The following is a 16,307-nucleotide window of genomic DNA, read 5'->3' as shown; positions in this document are numbered from 1 at the left end:
TGCCTAAAGCTCAACAGCGGCTCCTACTGCACCAGGATGACATTTCCACTTCATTGACCCCTCATTTCAGGCTAATATGAAAAAGATACCAAGAATAGACAGAAAAAATAAAATTCTCATCTTTTTGCAAAATAGTAAAGAAGTACAGTAGTTCCAAGCAGGTACAAGATGCTATGACTATTGTGTGGATTTATCCTTAAATTTATGAAGTGGAGTCAAGGGCAGGTAAGCCCAATTTCTTCAATATGAAATACCCAATGAATGCATGAAAATGTTGATTATATAATGCAATGTGTTCATTAAATTCAAAATCCTCATCTTGTTTACAAATGCCTCTATGACCTCGCCCTTCTTTGCTTTGCAGCGTCTTTTAGCCCCAAGTGCCAGCACCTGCCTTCTGCCCTTCCAACTCCGGTGCAAGAGAGGGACTATGCATCCCTCTCCTAACAAAAGATAGAGCAGGGTAGAGGAGAGGTTTCAAGTGTTTTGGGCCTACACTCTTGAATTCTCTCCTGAAATCTCCCACCTTCGGAAGCCTCCTCAAAACCGATCTCTGACCAGGCCTTTAGTCACCTGCCCCAACTCTCCTATTACTAAGTGAAAGGAGCTGTAGGAGTACAGGTGTTTGTTGCTGTTATCCATGATTGTACGCTCTGAAATTACTAGTGGGTTATTTTACTAGTCTTTAATCCATGTATTTTAAACCATTTGAAACGATGCACTGTGGAATTTTCTGCAAATATGTTAAGAAATAAATAAATTGCATTTATATAGTGCCTTTCACGTCCTGAGAATGTCACAAAGTGCTTCAAAAACAATTAATTACCTTAAAGTGCAGTCACAATTATGTATGTAAAAGCAGCAGTCAATTTACACGCAGCAACATCCCACAAACAGCAAATGAGATAAATGTCCAGAGTACTGCCTCAGTACTTCAATGAAATGTCAGCCTAGATTATGTGCTCGAGTTCTGGAGTGGCCATAATCTCCTGCTTTCGAGTTGAAAGTGCTACCCTCGGTCCAAGCTGCTACAAATGTCTTTTTTAAAAAAAACATTTTGTCCAGTCTCCATCCCACCATTTTAAAGCTACACTCTTAATGTGTTCTGTAGAGAATATTTCATCAGGCTGGTTTAATGAAAGAGCAGCCGGACCCAAAAAAAACAACAGAGTGCATCAGTAAATAGCTAAACAAAACAGCACAGTCTGAGATCGTCTGGCTGATAAGCAGGCACTAATCCGCAGCAGAGTCCTGCATTATAAGGACAATAGAAACTTTGAAAGCCATTCATTCTCAAAAGAACTCACGTGGGAAGCTAACTTAGTATTGAACAGGTTCTAATCAGAATGGGGGATTTCAAGCTTGCTGATGGGTATTTGCTTCGGTCAGCTCTCCGTCCTATATTTCAGCTTAGAATGCAGTATTTATATTCACAGACTATTCCCTCTATTCAATACTTCCTCACAACAGGGGGAAGTTTTGATTAGAGGGAATAGTCTGTGAATGCCGCTGATATAATTAGGTTTTTCTAATATCTCTGCTTTATTTGTAACTAAGTCAGACATAGCATATCTTGTGCAATATATCTGACATGTTTAGTGTATTTCTGGATAACACAATAAAACAGTTTCAAACAGAGACCATCTTCAGGTAAAGGTGCCTACCCATTTTTTTTACTTTGCTTATAAAAACACAACACAATGATGTAAATCCCACTTAAAATCTAACACTTCATAATTTGCTTGCGATGAAGGTACTGCTAACTCCTTACCCTCCCTAGTATTGCTACCACCATGGTCATTGCTCCTTCAAACTTTCCTTTCTTGTACTGAAGCTGAAAGTGCACAGTCCTGCATGCTCTTTCTACTCCCTGCACTGTCCCTCTGTACCAACCGAGACTGATTGCACCTTCTTCTACTCTAACTCATCCTTTCCCAGGACCTCCAAACTTTGTGACTGAGGGAGTAATGAGTTCCAATCTACAAGGTCTTCAGATCCAATTTTTGTTAGGGAAGGGCTATGGAACCAAGGCAGGTAGATGGAGTTAAGGTACAGCTCAGGCAAGATCTGAATGATTGGGTCAGGATTGAGGGGCTGAATGGCCTACTCCTGTTCCTATAATCATTACCAAAGCCTGGTGTGTTACACTACAATTAACTTTGGTGTTTAGCACAATATTGAACTTGACATAGTGAAAGTTCAGCCTTGCTTACTCAGCCCATATTGACTTTGACGTTGCCCATTGAATCGTCACCTATTTAAAACAATGACGGGCATCATTCCGCCCACAAAGGTCCCGCCTTTCCTCAACGTTGATTGGCTGAACGGTGCATCATGCCGGCTTGTGAATGGTACATTTTGCTGTCAATCTGACGGCCCAGACCGCCCCGCCCCACTTTCAAGTCCAGGTGTCCATCAAACCACCAGCAAGTTAGGGTGTACAAATAGAACCCGCCCCCCTCACCTCTCGATTGGCCCTCTCGCTTCGATCGTGTCTCGGAGACGCCGGGGAGTGGTGAACCCGACCGTCACTCAACCGTGGGGCAGTCAGGTTAGTGTGAGAGGTCAACGTCGAGGCTAGGCAAAATGTCGGAGGGAGGCGCAGGGGCGAGAGTGGCGCACTGGTGATTTTTAAAAAATATATATATATTATTTAATTACATTTTATTTTTAATTATTAAAACTTTTATTCGCCATTTAAAAAAAAAACAACAAAAAAAAATGGGTAACTGCTTAAAATCCCAAACGGCCGATGACGTCTCGCTGCTGAATGACTCGGCGAGTTACGCCGGAGACGGAGCCGCCGGCGGGGGAGCCGGAGCCGAGGGAGCGCTGGATGCCGAGCCGGTGCCGGGGCTGCTGCTGCTAATGCCGCCTTCACCTTCACCATCACCATGGCCGCCACTTTACCAGGTCGGTGTTGGGAGGGGAAGCGGCCAAAAAAAATAAAACTCGAGGATCACCCAGGCCTACCCAAAAAATAAAAATAAACTTTGGACACTCGGCCCAGTGTTAACATTAAACTAGGGAGGGGGGAGGACAATGTCTTCAGGTGGGCTCTTGGCCCATTGAGCTTGTTCAGAAGGGTCAAAGCAGATGTAAAGAATTTTAAAAAAATATATATAACTCCAAATGCATCAGTGGGCTTCCTAAATACTAATTTAAATGGGTCCCAGATATTTGCATTCATTAGAAAGTTTCCCAAATAATAATCAAGTGCATTAAAAGAAATAATTACTTGCCTTTTATATAGCACCTTTCACAATCTCAGGATGCCCCAAAGTGCTTAACTGTAAAGTATTTTAGAAGTGTAGTCACCGATGTAGGAAAGGCGGTTGCGCACAGCAAGCTCCCACAAAAAAGCAATGTGATAATGACCAGATCATCTGTTTTTAGGTGTTGGTTGAGGGATCAGTATTGGCCAGGAGACCAGGGAGAAGTCCCCTGCTTTAATTCTAATAGTGCCACGGGATCTTTTACATCCACCCAAGAGGGCAGACGGGGCATTGGTTTAACGTCTCATCCGAAAGACGGCATCTCCGACAGTGCAGCACTCCCTCGGTGCTGCACCGGAGTGGCAGCCCGGATTTGACCCATATAGGGCAGAAAGTTCCAAGTTTGATTCCTGGGTGGCTCTGGGTGAAGGTGGTGGGGAAAATGAGCCAGGGTTCCTGGTCCTATTCACTACCCAGTGACCCATGCTCGAAAGTGCACCTGGGGACAGGATGGGACTGTGCTGTGATGCTCTCTGCGGTCCAATAGCCTGCCAACGCTCGCTACCCAGGCTCGCACACAAAGAATGGCCACTTGGAGGCTAATCAGCTCCCATAGAACTGTACCCCAGCCTGAGTCTGCAGTTATAGGAGAGGAGGGAAGGAATGGGCAAACCAATGTTTCCCAGAAAGTAATCACACACGTGAACTGCAGTGGAACTAGATGCAGTCAGGCATTTCTGAAATTATAATAGTTAAGCCGCATTCCTGAATAATAACTGAAAGGGAGTGAGGTTCGGATTACCCATGAGAACAGCAGAATTTACCCAGAGTTTTCTTGCAGTGTAATTGTTCGGGAACCTGCTTTTTTTTTTAAAGCACTAAACCTGTGAACATTCTCCCTACTGTCACCTTTTCATTTAATCCCGTTTTGGGAAAGCTAACTCTTCACAGGAGGCTGGTTTAATGCACCGCTGTGCACTGAATGGCATTGCTACTCACTGACTTTTTGCTGAGGGCAATCCCAAGATGGCGTCTTGCTCGAGGGGCTACCGCAGGGATGGTGCAACGCACTGTATGACTGAGTGATGCGATGCTGGCTGTGCCTGTGATTCCCCACACAGCGAGCTCTGATTCCAAAGGTGCCAATGTGGACAGTTTTGCCAAGTGGTTTCCAGGCACTTCCCCGTCGGAAGAGAGAACAAAAAAGCTCCAGCTCTATTTTAATAGGGGCCCCCTTTCACTTGTGGCTTGGAAGCTGGGTTAACCCTAATGACATTCCTTTGGGTTTTTTTTTTGGCTTGGGAACACAAAAAGGAGAAGGAACAGCATAAAATGCCAATTCATTCAAAATCCCGGAGGCTGGCAGACCATGAATGGAGGCTTCAGTGGACCAGCAAGTTAAGGGCCACACTTATTGAGGTAAATGGATCTGGAGGCAGAGCTAGTGGTGAGGGGTTGCAAACAGACCTTAAACCACAGGTATACCGGTGGGGGCTATAAATAGACCTTGGACCACAGTAGGGGCTATAAATAGACCTCGGACCACAGGTATACTGGTGGAGACTGTAGACGATGGACTATGTTATGAGTACCACTCCTGTAAGAAGGATTACACTGCAAAGTGTTTGAAAATGTAAAGCCTAGTTTATAGTGGGTGGATGTAATTCCCAACACTGACACTCTGTGTGGCTTTTCTTTTCCAGAAAGGATTGATACGTGTTGGAAAAAAAGCAGGCTTTAGAAGACCGCAAGGCAAGGGAGTAAAGCCATAGGAGAGCAGAGAGTGCGTAACACATTTTTTTTTTAAAAGAGAGCGAGAAGGCCCACAGGTTTAGGGAGAAAGGGAAACAGCACAACATGGCTGAGAGTAAGAAAGAAAGGAACAGAGTTCGGGAGGAACAGAAAGGGAAAAGGGCTCACAGAGAACAGTCTACAGTAAGTGAGAAACAGGTGCCCACATCCCATGAACAAATTTTTTTTTTTAAGTAAAAGGATAAACTGAAGTTGCTCTCACACCAGATTTGGTGGCTTCAGTTCTTTAAAATGCCGCGATAGCCAAGGAACCACTCAAACATCTGTGGAAGCTTTTAATAAGGTGCAAACTCGGGGTGCGATATAAATTCAAATGTGAAGAGAGTGAATATTGTGCTAGTTTGATCACAGTATGTCTTGCCATTAGGGACCCTTATTGATGATTTATAAACCCCCAGTGGCGATTAGAATAATCATTTGAGCGAGGGGACATTGAATGACTTGCCTCTAACAGGATTCTGATCTCAATCAAAGGGGCAGGACATTTGGCCTCACAGCCTCTGGGTTAGATAGCGGGGGAAAATCATGTGAGGTTCCAGCTCCTGATCACTATCCAGTTAAACCCCCCCCACACCTTGTTGTAAAGTGCATACTTCTGGACATCGAGCGAGGACAGGACCAGGCACCACTGCAGTCGAATAGCCTGCCGATTCTCACTGCCGAGGCTCACCGGTCATTTGGATGAGGGACCGGAGGCTGTGGGTTTGTACTCCAGTACCTTCGGGAGAGGAGGGAATAGAAAAGATCTTTTGTGTGCTAACTTATATATAAACTTAATATTCCAGTTTTGCCTGTGGGATGCACAGTAATTCGTCAGGCCAGGTGGGCTCTCAAGGGTCCTAAGCACCACTGGAGGCCAGTGAACCTGACTGCCTCTGGCAGTGCCGAATGCCACTGGTCGCTGTATTTGTTTTATGCCACAGGAAGGGGCTGAGTTATTCAGGAAGTTCTGTGGCTAATTTTGTACATGCAGTGTTGCGTATTGGGGATTTAAATTATTCTCGGCCTGTACGAATTATTCTGTGCCTGTACTAAGCATGTTAAATAGGTTCACAAAGGCATTAACATAGCACAACATTACTGAATATTGAAAGCAATTTTAACTCTTTGGTTGGGTGTTGGTGCCCGTACCTGCGGTATAAACGGGGAGGGGAGGAGAGAACCGGGTGGAGCAGTGTATTAGACATTGATCCTTAAATCGGGGTTTAAATCTGACTGATGAGATGAAAATCGTCTCTATCTGTTGTAAGATTTTGAGCAGTCTTAATATGCATGAGTGTACAGCACAACAAATACCGACCACGATGGCTCCTGGGCAGACAGCTCCTTACTAACTCCTCTCCACTGCCCCTTCCCCTCGCCTCCAAATTGGAATAGTGCCTTGGGATCATTCTCGTCCTCTTGAGAGGGCAGTTGGGGCCTCGGTTTTAACGTCTCATCCGAAAGACGGCACCTCCGACAGTGCAGCACTCCCTCAGTACTCCACTGGGAATGTCAGCCTGGATTATGTTCTCCAGTCTCCGGAGTTGGGGCTCGAACCCACGACCTTCTGACTCAGGCAACAGTGCTCCCCACTGAGCCGCGGCTGGCAACTGACAGTATTGAATTCTGGATAAAACGAGACTGTTTTGTGTGAGCGCTGAAACTGATGTGTGCAGGGGAGGAGGGCGTTACACAAGAGTCCGATCTTGACAGCATCATTTACCAACAGCACTACGCAGGATAAAGATGTCACAATGACATAAGCTCTAAGTGCTGCAGCCAGAGCAATGAACAGCTGAGAGGCATCCACAATATACGGAGGAGGAGTGACATAAGGAAAGGAATGATTTCTTTGCAAGTTACTTTGTGGTTCCTCTTTTAGAGTCTGTTAATTAAATGTAAATTTTTTTTTTTGCTTGCAAACACTTTTTAAAAGGAAAATTATGGGCTGCTCACCACAGTTGAGTAATACTAATAGGTGTTATGGTGAAATCATGCTGCTGTATTAACAATCTAATTTAGAGCCCTGAGTTCTGATAATTTGGGTAAACAATGAGTGTAATTGTTGGTGTGATATCTCACCCCACTTTTCCTGAAAGTGCTGGGTGTTTCTGGGGTACAATTCCACTGATGCCAGGGGCAATCTAGTATCTGAGTGCCAGCAAGCTGCCCCATTCCATGGAGGGTATTCCAGCCATGGCATGCCTGACTGCCCCCCACCTGTAGTTCCCGGCAATGGGCAATCGGGACCAGGCCCTTAACTGATTTCCGCCCCCCCTCCCCCCCGCTCCATGGATGCTGAGATCTATCATTTCTATAACCGTCCTGCCCGAGATCAGCTTAGGTTAGACCAGCGATTGACCCTGGAACTTTCTCGGCCTGTATAGCTCATGTCCTACCAGACAATGCATCTCCCACCTGCCTTCTGCTTTTGGAAAAGCCTTGTCTACGAGTAGAATCGTAGAATGATACACCACAGAAGGAGGCCATTCGGCCCAGCTGGTCTATGCCGGCGTTTATGCTCCGCATGAGCCTCCTCCCACCCCTCTTGATCTAACCTTATCAGCGTATCCTTCTATTCCTTTCTCCCTCATGTGTTTATCCAGCTTCCCCTTAAAGGCATCTATGCTATTTGCCTCAACTACTCCTTGTGGCAGTGTTCCGCATTCTAACCACTCTCTGGTGGTTAACTTTCTAACCTCCCTCATCTGTATTTATCTTGTTGCATGTTGGTGATATTCATGAATACCTAACAAATTAATTACATGTCTTTCAGGAACAAGTACAAATTCCAGTTTATCACCCAACCCCTAGTCAGACTCGTCTGGCAACCCAGCTGACCGAGGAAGAACAGATTCGAATAGCACAGAGGCTAGGCCTAATCCAGCACCTTCCCAAGGGCATCTTTGCCTGCAGCAAGGAAGCCCACGATAAGAAAATCAAGGAGTGAGTATGAGTGCGTTGGAAAGGGAGCTGGAGGCAGGATAGCGGGAAGTAGGGATACCAGAGTTTATCCTTCGAGCGAGGAACACCTCACTATCCTCAGGTGGTAGAAATAGCCTGTGAGCCTTCCCTGGTCGCTTCGAGGGGTTGGTTCTCTTCCTGGATGTGGTACTGAGCAATACAGGCTAGGAAGGTCCAGGATCAATTCCCACTTGTGTACCTAATTTCAACAGGGGTAGCTATAGGGTGGCCTACAATTGGGACCCTATGATAGGGAGGGAACATTCAGCCAAGGTTTCTGCGCCATTCACCATCGAAATGGGAACGAAAAAACCCGTGCGTGGGCTTTTGAGTGAGGGCAGGATCGGGTTTGGCTGCGATGCCCCTCATGGTCAAACAGTCATGTGTCCAGGCTGAAGCGAGGAACCAGTTAAGCCCCCCCCACTTGTGGTAGAGTGTGTTGTCAGGAAAGGGGAATTAACGAATGCTGTAAGTGGATGATCTCTGTATCCAGCTTGTCCCTGTTTACAACACAAGTTCACACCGACACCTGTTGTATCATTAAAATTTTCAACATTCAAGTGTGCGGAAATGGATAAAAACGGAAGGCCTTATGCATTGGGGAATCTTTGAGTGACAGAACAAGTATTTTTTTACTTGCTGATGTTCTTCCTTCCTCTCTGGCCAGTGCTAACAGTAACTGGGATGGAGATTCCATTGCTGCCACTTTCCCTCTGCTACTTTGCCCCAGTGATTGTTATTCATGTGCACGTCGACAAGCTGGCGGTATATATTCACGTCTAAAGTGGAAATCTATGCCGCTGTTTGGAGGTTAAAATGGAGGGAGGTTTGCCATATTTTTGGCCTATGTTTAACCAGCATCGGATAAAGTAGAGCAGGAGACTTACCAGAATATTGCAGTGCTGTGCTTGGCCTCCACTCTCTGCATTGTTGGTTTCCCACTCTAACTATTTTTTGACTGGAAACCAGACGTTGGCCTAGAAATTCGACCGTGCAGTGCCCGTTGTTCGGGTGCCGAACAGTTTCCTAAGACTCCAAAATGGCGGGCGGGAAGCGCACGCTTATTACGAGCCAGAAGTGCGCCTCACGCCAGTTTGGTGTCGGCAAAAATAAAATCGGAATCCAGGGCTCAGGTGGGCCGCTATCCTCCCGCCAGCTCGCCGCTCCCGCCAGATCGCCCCTCCCGATCGCCCCGCCCTCCCGCCAGATCGCCCCTCCCTTCCCGATCGCCCTCCCGCCAGATCACTCCCCTTCCCAGTCGCACCCCCCCTACCCCGTCCCCTTTAAGGACTTAGTTGAGGGTTGCTGCTGGCGTCGCAGCGACTCGATCCTCGATCACCAGCGAGCTGCCTGGGGACACCCATTAGGTTTTACCTGATACTTTCGGTGATCCTATCAGTTGTTACTACTTCAAGCTGAGAAACTGGCTTCAGGCCAAATTCTAATCATAGAATGATACAGCACAGAAGGAGGCCATTCGGCCCATTGTGCCTGTGCCGGCTCTTTGAAAGAACTTTCTGATTAGTCCCACTTCCCCCCCCCTCCCCCTTCTTTCCCCATATCCCTGCAAATGTTTCCTTTTCAAGTATTTATCCAATTCCCTTTTGAAACTTACCATTGAATCTGCTTCCACCACCCTTTCAGGCAGTGCATTCCAGATCATAACAACTCGCTGTTATGAAAAAAATTTCTCCTCATCTCCCCCCTGGACTTTTTTGCTGATTATCTTAAATCTGTGTCCTCTGGTTACTGACCCTCCTGCCAGTGGAAACAGTTTCTCCCTATCTACTCTACATCAAAACCCCTCGTAATTGTAAACACCTCTGTTAAATCTCCCCTTAACCTTCTCTGCTCTAAAGTGAACAATCCCAGCTTCTCCAGTCTCTCCACGTAACTGAAGTCCCACATCCCTGGTACCATTCTAGTAAATCTCCCCTGCACCCTCTCCAAGGACTTGACATCCTTCCTAAAGTGTGCCCAGAATTGGACACAATCCTCCAGCTGAGGCCTAAGCAGTAATGTATAAAGGTTTAGTATAACTTCCTTGCATTTGTACTCTTTGTGTCTATTTATAAAGCCCATCATCCCTAATGCTTTTTTAACAGCATTATCAACTTGTCCTGCCACCTTCAAAGATTTGTGTACGTGAACCCCCAGGTCTCTCTGTTCCTGCACCCCCTTTAAAATTGTACCATTTAAATAACCCTATGAGGAGAGATTGAGTAGAATGGACCTATACTCTCTGGAGTTTAGAAGAATGAGAGGTGATCTCATTGAAACATATAAGATTCTGAGGGGGCTTGACAGGGTAGATGCTGAGAGGTTGGTTGGAGAGTCCAGGACTAGGAGACATAGTTGCAGGATAAGGGGTCGGCCATTTAAGACTGAGATGAAGAATTTCTTCACTCAGAGGATGCTGAGTTGTTGAATTTGTTCAAGGCTGAGATAGATTTTTGGACCCTAGAGGAATCAAGGGATATGGGGATCGGGTGGGAAAGTGGAGTTGAGGTGGGAGATCAGCCATAATTTTACCGATTGGCAGAGCAGGCTCGAGGGGCTGTATGGCCCACTCCTGCTCCTATTTCTTATGTTCTTATAACGTTTGTATTTTGTTTCCCTCCTAGGTGTGTGATCTGTATGATGGACTTTGTGTTCGGAGACCCCATCCGGTTTCTGCCATGTATGCACATATACCACATGGAGTGCATTGACGAGTGGCTCATGAGGTCTTTCACGTGCCCTTCGTGCATGGAGCCCGTAGACGCTGCTCTGCTGTCTTCCTACGAGACCAACTGACTTCATTTGACCCTGCCAAACCTCACTGCACTTTGAATGTCTTGCTGCCAAAAGGGGAAAGAAATGGGTGGTGGGTGAGGAGGAGGAGGAGGGGGGAGGGAGGGAGGGGAAGAAACCTTGCACTCACTCAGACCAAAGAAATATCCTGTGACCTCCCCCACCTCGTCCCCCCCTCTCTCCCACCCCCCCAAAATGAACCATAGCTTTTAAGTTTGTACCAGGCAGTGCAGTTTTCCAGCTGAGAAAGCAGCCAATCGGCCAAATGTTCTACTTAACACTAACCAGCTGAAAGGGAAGTGATTAAAACCTGAGTGATGGCAGCAGTCCCACTCAAACAGCACAAAGGCGTTTAGTTTTAGATCTCTTTACACATGCAGTATTTGGTTCCCTGCAAATAGAAACTGCTTTACTTGCTGTGAGGACCAGGGCAAAAACTTTGTATGTTTTGACTTTTAAGGCAGATTTTATTTTTGTTTTGCTCATTTCAATTGCTCCTTTCCCGAGGCGCCGACTCTCGCTGGGATGCAGTTCCAAACGGGCCATGGCTGCTCTTTCGTACCCCACCCAGGTGGACTTTCTACCTGCTCGTCAGATATGCTAGGGCAGCGGGGCTCAGGTTTAGGATTGGCAAGGGCAGGTTTAGAATAACGGCAAGAATGGGCCACCGGAATGAGCAGGTGCTTAAATGGGGGGGTGGGGGAGACAGTCTGGTAATTCTGTGGGAGGGAAGGGATCAAATGAACTGCGAGGCCCTTCTCCCCTCTGAAGCTTTGTAGTGACACCTGAGCCTAGACAGTGATTGTTGGCAGACTTTCCGACCGTGGGGAGCCTCACTTGTCCAGCGGTCACTGAATAGCGGTCAGGAGCGGGAGTCCTGACTGTCTTTTCTCTGGCCCAGGGGGTGCTGAGGCCAGCTGTACCAGCCCTGCCTCTGTGGACCCTGCTGAGATCAGCCTGCTCGGCAATGAATGGGGATCGAACTCGAGAAGCCTGCATGATTAGTGTCTTTACTCACAGGCGGGAGCTGAGTCTTGGACTGCTTTAACACAGTGTATTCTGAGACCACCATGTGGAATGGCGTACTAGACAGCTCAGTGATTGCTCTGGTTAGTGCTTTTTGTTTTAAACCACTGATTTGCTGTTTGGAATGTCATTTAACTTTGAGAAACGGCTGGGCCCTGCAGTGGGGGGTTGACGGCAGGGGGCTTTTTTTTTGCACCTGTCATCCTCGCCGCTGGAATCCCGACCCCGGCCAGCTGGAAAGGCTGAGTGGTGTCTCCCCGCACGACGGGAGGGAAAATCGGAGAGGCAGCCCGGAGAAGCTGAAGCATTCCTGGCAGCAGGCATCAGAATGCCAGAGACCTGGGAGAGGCCTCCTGACAGCCAGCAATGCTGTGTGGAACGAGGAGCTGAACTCCTGTTGCCTTTATGAGGATTGCCCCCGGAAGCTTTTATTTTTCCCAAATTTATTCGATCTTCCTCCCAAGTTTCCTCCAGAGATCTTGTTCCACAGATACTCAAATCTCAATTTAGGAGTTTTTCTGAATTTTTTTTTAAAGAAGTGTGCAAAGTAATGAACACAAAAACTGAAGAATAGTAGCAAATTAGAAGGATTGATTGCTTTACCAAAGGATGCAATGAGGAGTTTAAAAGTAGCCTTTACTCTGGCCTGTTGAATCTAGTGCCATTGTAACTCAGTGCCACCTCAATGTGCTGCCCCCTGCTGGGCTCTGTGGATGGTTGCAGCCCTCCACTGCCTTGCCCAAGTTACCTGCCTTCAGGCCTGAGCCTGGGTAGTGAGTGCGGGCAGGTTATTTGACAATGGGGTGTGGGCCCATCCTCTCCTCCCCTGACGTGCACTTTCAAGCAGAGGGTCACTGGTTCGTGATCCAGCCCCTAATCCAGGAACACTGGCTAATTGCTGTCCCAGTTGGGGTTGCCAACTCTGGTTGGACGTATTCCAGGAGTTATCATCACACGACCTCCCGCTGCCACCATTGGTCATTGTCACACCCATCCTCGCGGTGCACGGCCTTCCCATGCCAACTGGAAAGCAAACAGACTCTTTGCTACCCCATTAGACGATTCTTGACTGTTAGTCAAACAGCCTTTTTTTCCCCCTTCCATCTCCGATATTTTTATAACTAATAATGAAAGTGTTCAAAGAAAATGGGGAACAAAAACCCACACTTTTATTTGTAATGCCCCTGTAATTTTTCTCCCCGGTGTTGCTCGCAGCAGTGTCCTGGAGATTAATCGTTTATCCTTGGAGACGGTTGGCAACCCTGGTTCCAACCGAGAACTGAACAGACCAGGGAATGAACCCAGAAGCTTCCTATCTGTCTGTCTCAGTACCCTGGGGCAGCCTTATTTAAATCTGGAGTACAAAGCCACTTTTGGCCTGTGAGTTACCAACTCTGGGGATGTTTCCAACTTGCCTGGGCAGGAACGTGAGTAAGTAAAACCTGAATGAGTTCAAACTGTATAAAATGCATTAATCTAAAATTCTTCTGTTTTAAGGAAGCTGTTAACCTAAAGGGTTAAAATAGCAGACTAATATCACACAGTACTATTTGCACCCAAAAGCTGAGCATTAAGATTTCTCACAGCTATTGGTTAGCAGTCTGGTGAAATCGAAACAGTAACACCAACACTGGTTGGACGTAATTTCAGCTGGGACGAGGTACAAAAGCATCTCTCTCTTCTCCTCCTCTCGCTCCTGGAGCAGACTCGGACTGGGGTGCGGTTCCACACTAGTAATGGCTGCACTCCTACCTCACCCCAGTGGCCTTACTTCACGGGTGTGCCTAGACGGTGAGTTTTGGTGTGTCGTTTGACCACAGTAGTGAGTCATCGCCGCCATTTCCATTCTCACCCGACATCCACATGTGTCCCCATTGGGGAACACTGGGTAGAGATCAGGCGCAGCACCCCTTGGTCAATTAAAGCACCTCAACCGGGATCAGCTGACTCAATTTCAACCGCGTATGAAACCTGCTCTCTGGCTTAGTACCAACCAGGTGGTGCCTTTACCTAATGGGTCAACAGGGGAACCTCAGAAGTGCCGTTTAACCTTACATTGCCACACAGCGCGCTCGCAGACAGAAATGTCTCTAGAATTGAACTAACCTGTAATTAAGTTTGTGGCTATTTTATTTTTGGATGGTGGGCTGGTGATTCGCTTTCACACATCAATGTTGCTCTTAAGCTGTTCACAAAGAGCAATCTAATTTAACTCCGTTAATTGTGGGGGAATGGAAGAAACCTGGGTTGACCCACCTCTTAGATGGGGAGAATGATGCCTGGGTTGACTCACTTGTTACTTGTGAGGGGGGGCTGCGGTTGCTGGTTTGATTCACCTATCACCTGGGAATATGGAATTTCCCATTCCATCCTTAGGAGGAAATAGCTTAATCTCCATTTGCTGCCTCCTCATCGCAGTCTTGCTGAAACTGCGAACTTGCCAGAGGTGGAAATGTGAATTTCCTGTAATTAACCTTTCACATTCTGTGACTGAAGTCCATGTGCAGTACTTAAAGACTGTAACAATCTGTTTAAAATATCATAAATCTTGATGTAAACTTGTCACGTTTTAATTACACCCTCCCACGGGTGTGACAGGTTTAAATAGGCAGTTTCCATTATAAATGCGGACATAGGAATTTATAATAGAAATATAAAAATAAGGATACAAAGTATGACTTTAAAATGGGGACTGAATTATGTCTGCGTGCCCTGGTTTAATTCCCCCCTCCAAACAAAACCTTGCTTTACTTGTAGACAGGACTTGGGTGTGTAATGCTACAGGAGTCCGATTAGTACATGTAAACTTGTAATCATGAATAGAAAGCCTCGAGTGTAAGAGGGTAGTTTTCACTGTTGCCTGGTAATTAGCACCAGTGAGGGAACAAAATTAATTGCATGGTAAAGTCACACAGCCCAGGCGAGGACAAATTGGTTGCAAACATTTAAAACATATTGTATAGTGCATACTGAAAATAACCACACTTATGGGGAGCTTGTGGTGTCGCAGGCTGACCTGTTGGTGGGTGGGTGGCTACGCTGTCAGGTTACCGGAAATAAATACAGGCAGCCGTTGTTCTGCTGATGCAGCACCTGGCTTTCTGCATTCCACACGGGGGCTCAGCACACCTGACCGTAAGTAAAAGGACAGCGTGATTTAGAGAGGCCGCTCTCCTCAGATAGGGTGGGAAACGCCAGAGCAATACAAAAGGCTTCGTGTCGGGGGGGTATAAATAAAACAGAAAGTAACTGCACTTTTGGAGTTGTAGTCAGCAAATCTTTGCCAATGCCCTCCCAAGGGTTACAAAATTAATCACGACTGTTAGCCCGAAGGTCTGCTGTTTATCACGAGTAACTGCGGCCACTTGGAGATTAAAAGAAAAACTTTGAACTGGCAATCTGAAGTAACAGCAGAAAATGCTGGAAATATACAGCATCCGTAAAGAGAAGAGAAATACAGGTCGCCATTCGTGGTGAAGACCCTTTTTCAGAATCTCTCTCCCTGTTCTAAGGGTTTACTCCTCCAGTTGGAGTCGCTGTGTATTTCCAGCGTTAGAGTGGCAGCTGTTTAATTTTCAGAAAGGACTTTCTACATCGACGACGCTTTGTTATCTCTGAGTTCTTCCTGCCTTCAGTCTCTTGCTGAAGTGCGATTTCCTTCAGGTTGCTTATCGATGTCTGTGGCCACGGTGTTGCAGACATGTGGCTGTGTATTTGAGTTTGGAGGAGCCTGGCTTTCTCTGGTAATGAACAGAGTGAAATGTGGTTGTAGCTGTGGTACACACAGCCTCTGGGGTCTTGCCACAGCACTTTTCAGGCACCAAAACCCCCATTGATTTGCTATCTTAAGGTCTTCAGACCTCAGTCGCCTATGTTCCCGTTAATTAAGTCATTTTGTAACCTGGATTGACATGCAACACATTTCAGTCAAGATGTTGCAATCTAGAACTGCCCAACACTCTTACGTTTTTGTTTTGAGTACAAATGATATATGTTTTGTTAGTTTATACTAGCTGCTGGTAACATAAATCATGTAAAAGTATGTATATTTTTTAAAATACAAAAAAAAATTCTGGGTGAACAGCCCTAAAACAGTCACGTTTTCTGTTTGGTCTTTCTCTGTGTTCAATTAAACTAACAACGTGTTCAACGATCAATGCCTGTTCATGGCACCGAGATTGAGAATATGTTTATCCTCGAGGGTTAATAATATAACTAAGAATTTTCAAATTTAGCGTGCATTAGTGCTTCCTAAAATTAAATTAATCGGTGGATTCCGTATCAACTCTCCAGGCTGATTTCTGTGTAGGTCAGTGGTATTATTGGGTTGGGGACGTAGACCTGTTGGATATGAGCTACGTCCAAAGATATATTTTAGAAATGTGATCGTTCCACTGTCCTTTTTCCTCTTGCCTGTTTTCTCCCTGTCTTTACATACACACTTCCAAAGGGGTGGCTAAATCGCAATTTTGCTTTTTGCCCGTGGTCAGGGAGACCAATTATAGAATCCCTACA

At 46.3% G+C, this 16,307-nt stretch overlaps 1 protein-coding gene across 1 annotated transcript; it reads left to right on the top strand.

Moving 5' to 3' along the window:
- Positions 1-2,570: 2,570 nt before the first annotated feature.
- rnf11a (ring finger protein 11a) lies at positions 2,571-15,886 on the top strand. Its single transcript, XM_067973044.1, has 3 exons — positions 2,571-2,913; positions 7,786-7,955; positions 10,598-15,886. Exons 1-3 carry the CDS (start codon positions 2,722-2,724, stop codon positions 10,767-10,769), a joined length of 534 nt encoding a protein of 177 aa, XP_067829145.1. The 5' UTR covers positions 2,571-2,721; the 3' UTR covers positions 10,770-15,886.
- The last annotated feature ends 421 nt before the right edge of the window (positions 15,887-16,307 follow it).

Source organism: Heptranchias perlo, chromosome 37 (assembly GCF_035084215.1).
Source record: "Heptranchias perlo isolate sHepPer1 chromosome 37, sHepPer1.hap1, whole genome shotgun sequence".
NCBI classification, from domain to species: domain Eukaryota; kingdom Metazoa; phylum Chordata; class Chondrichthyes; order Hexanchiformes; family Hexanchidae; genus Heptranchias; species Heptranchias perlo.
The sequence above is the reverse complement of the archived record's forward strand: the minus strand, read 5'-3'. Positions and strand labels throughout refer to the sequence as shown.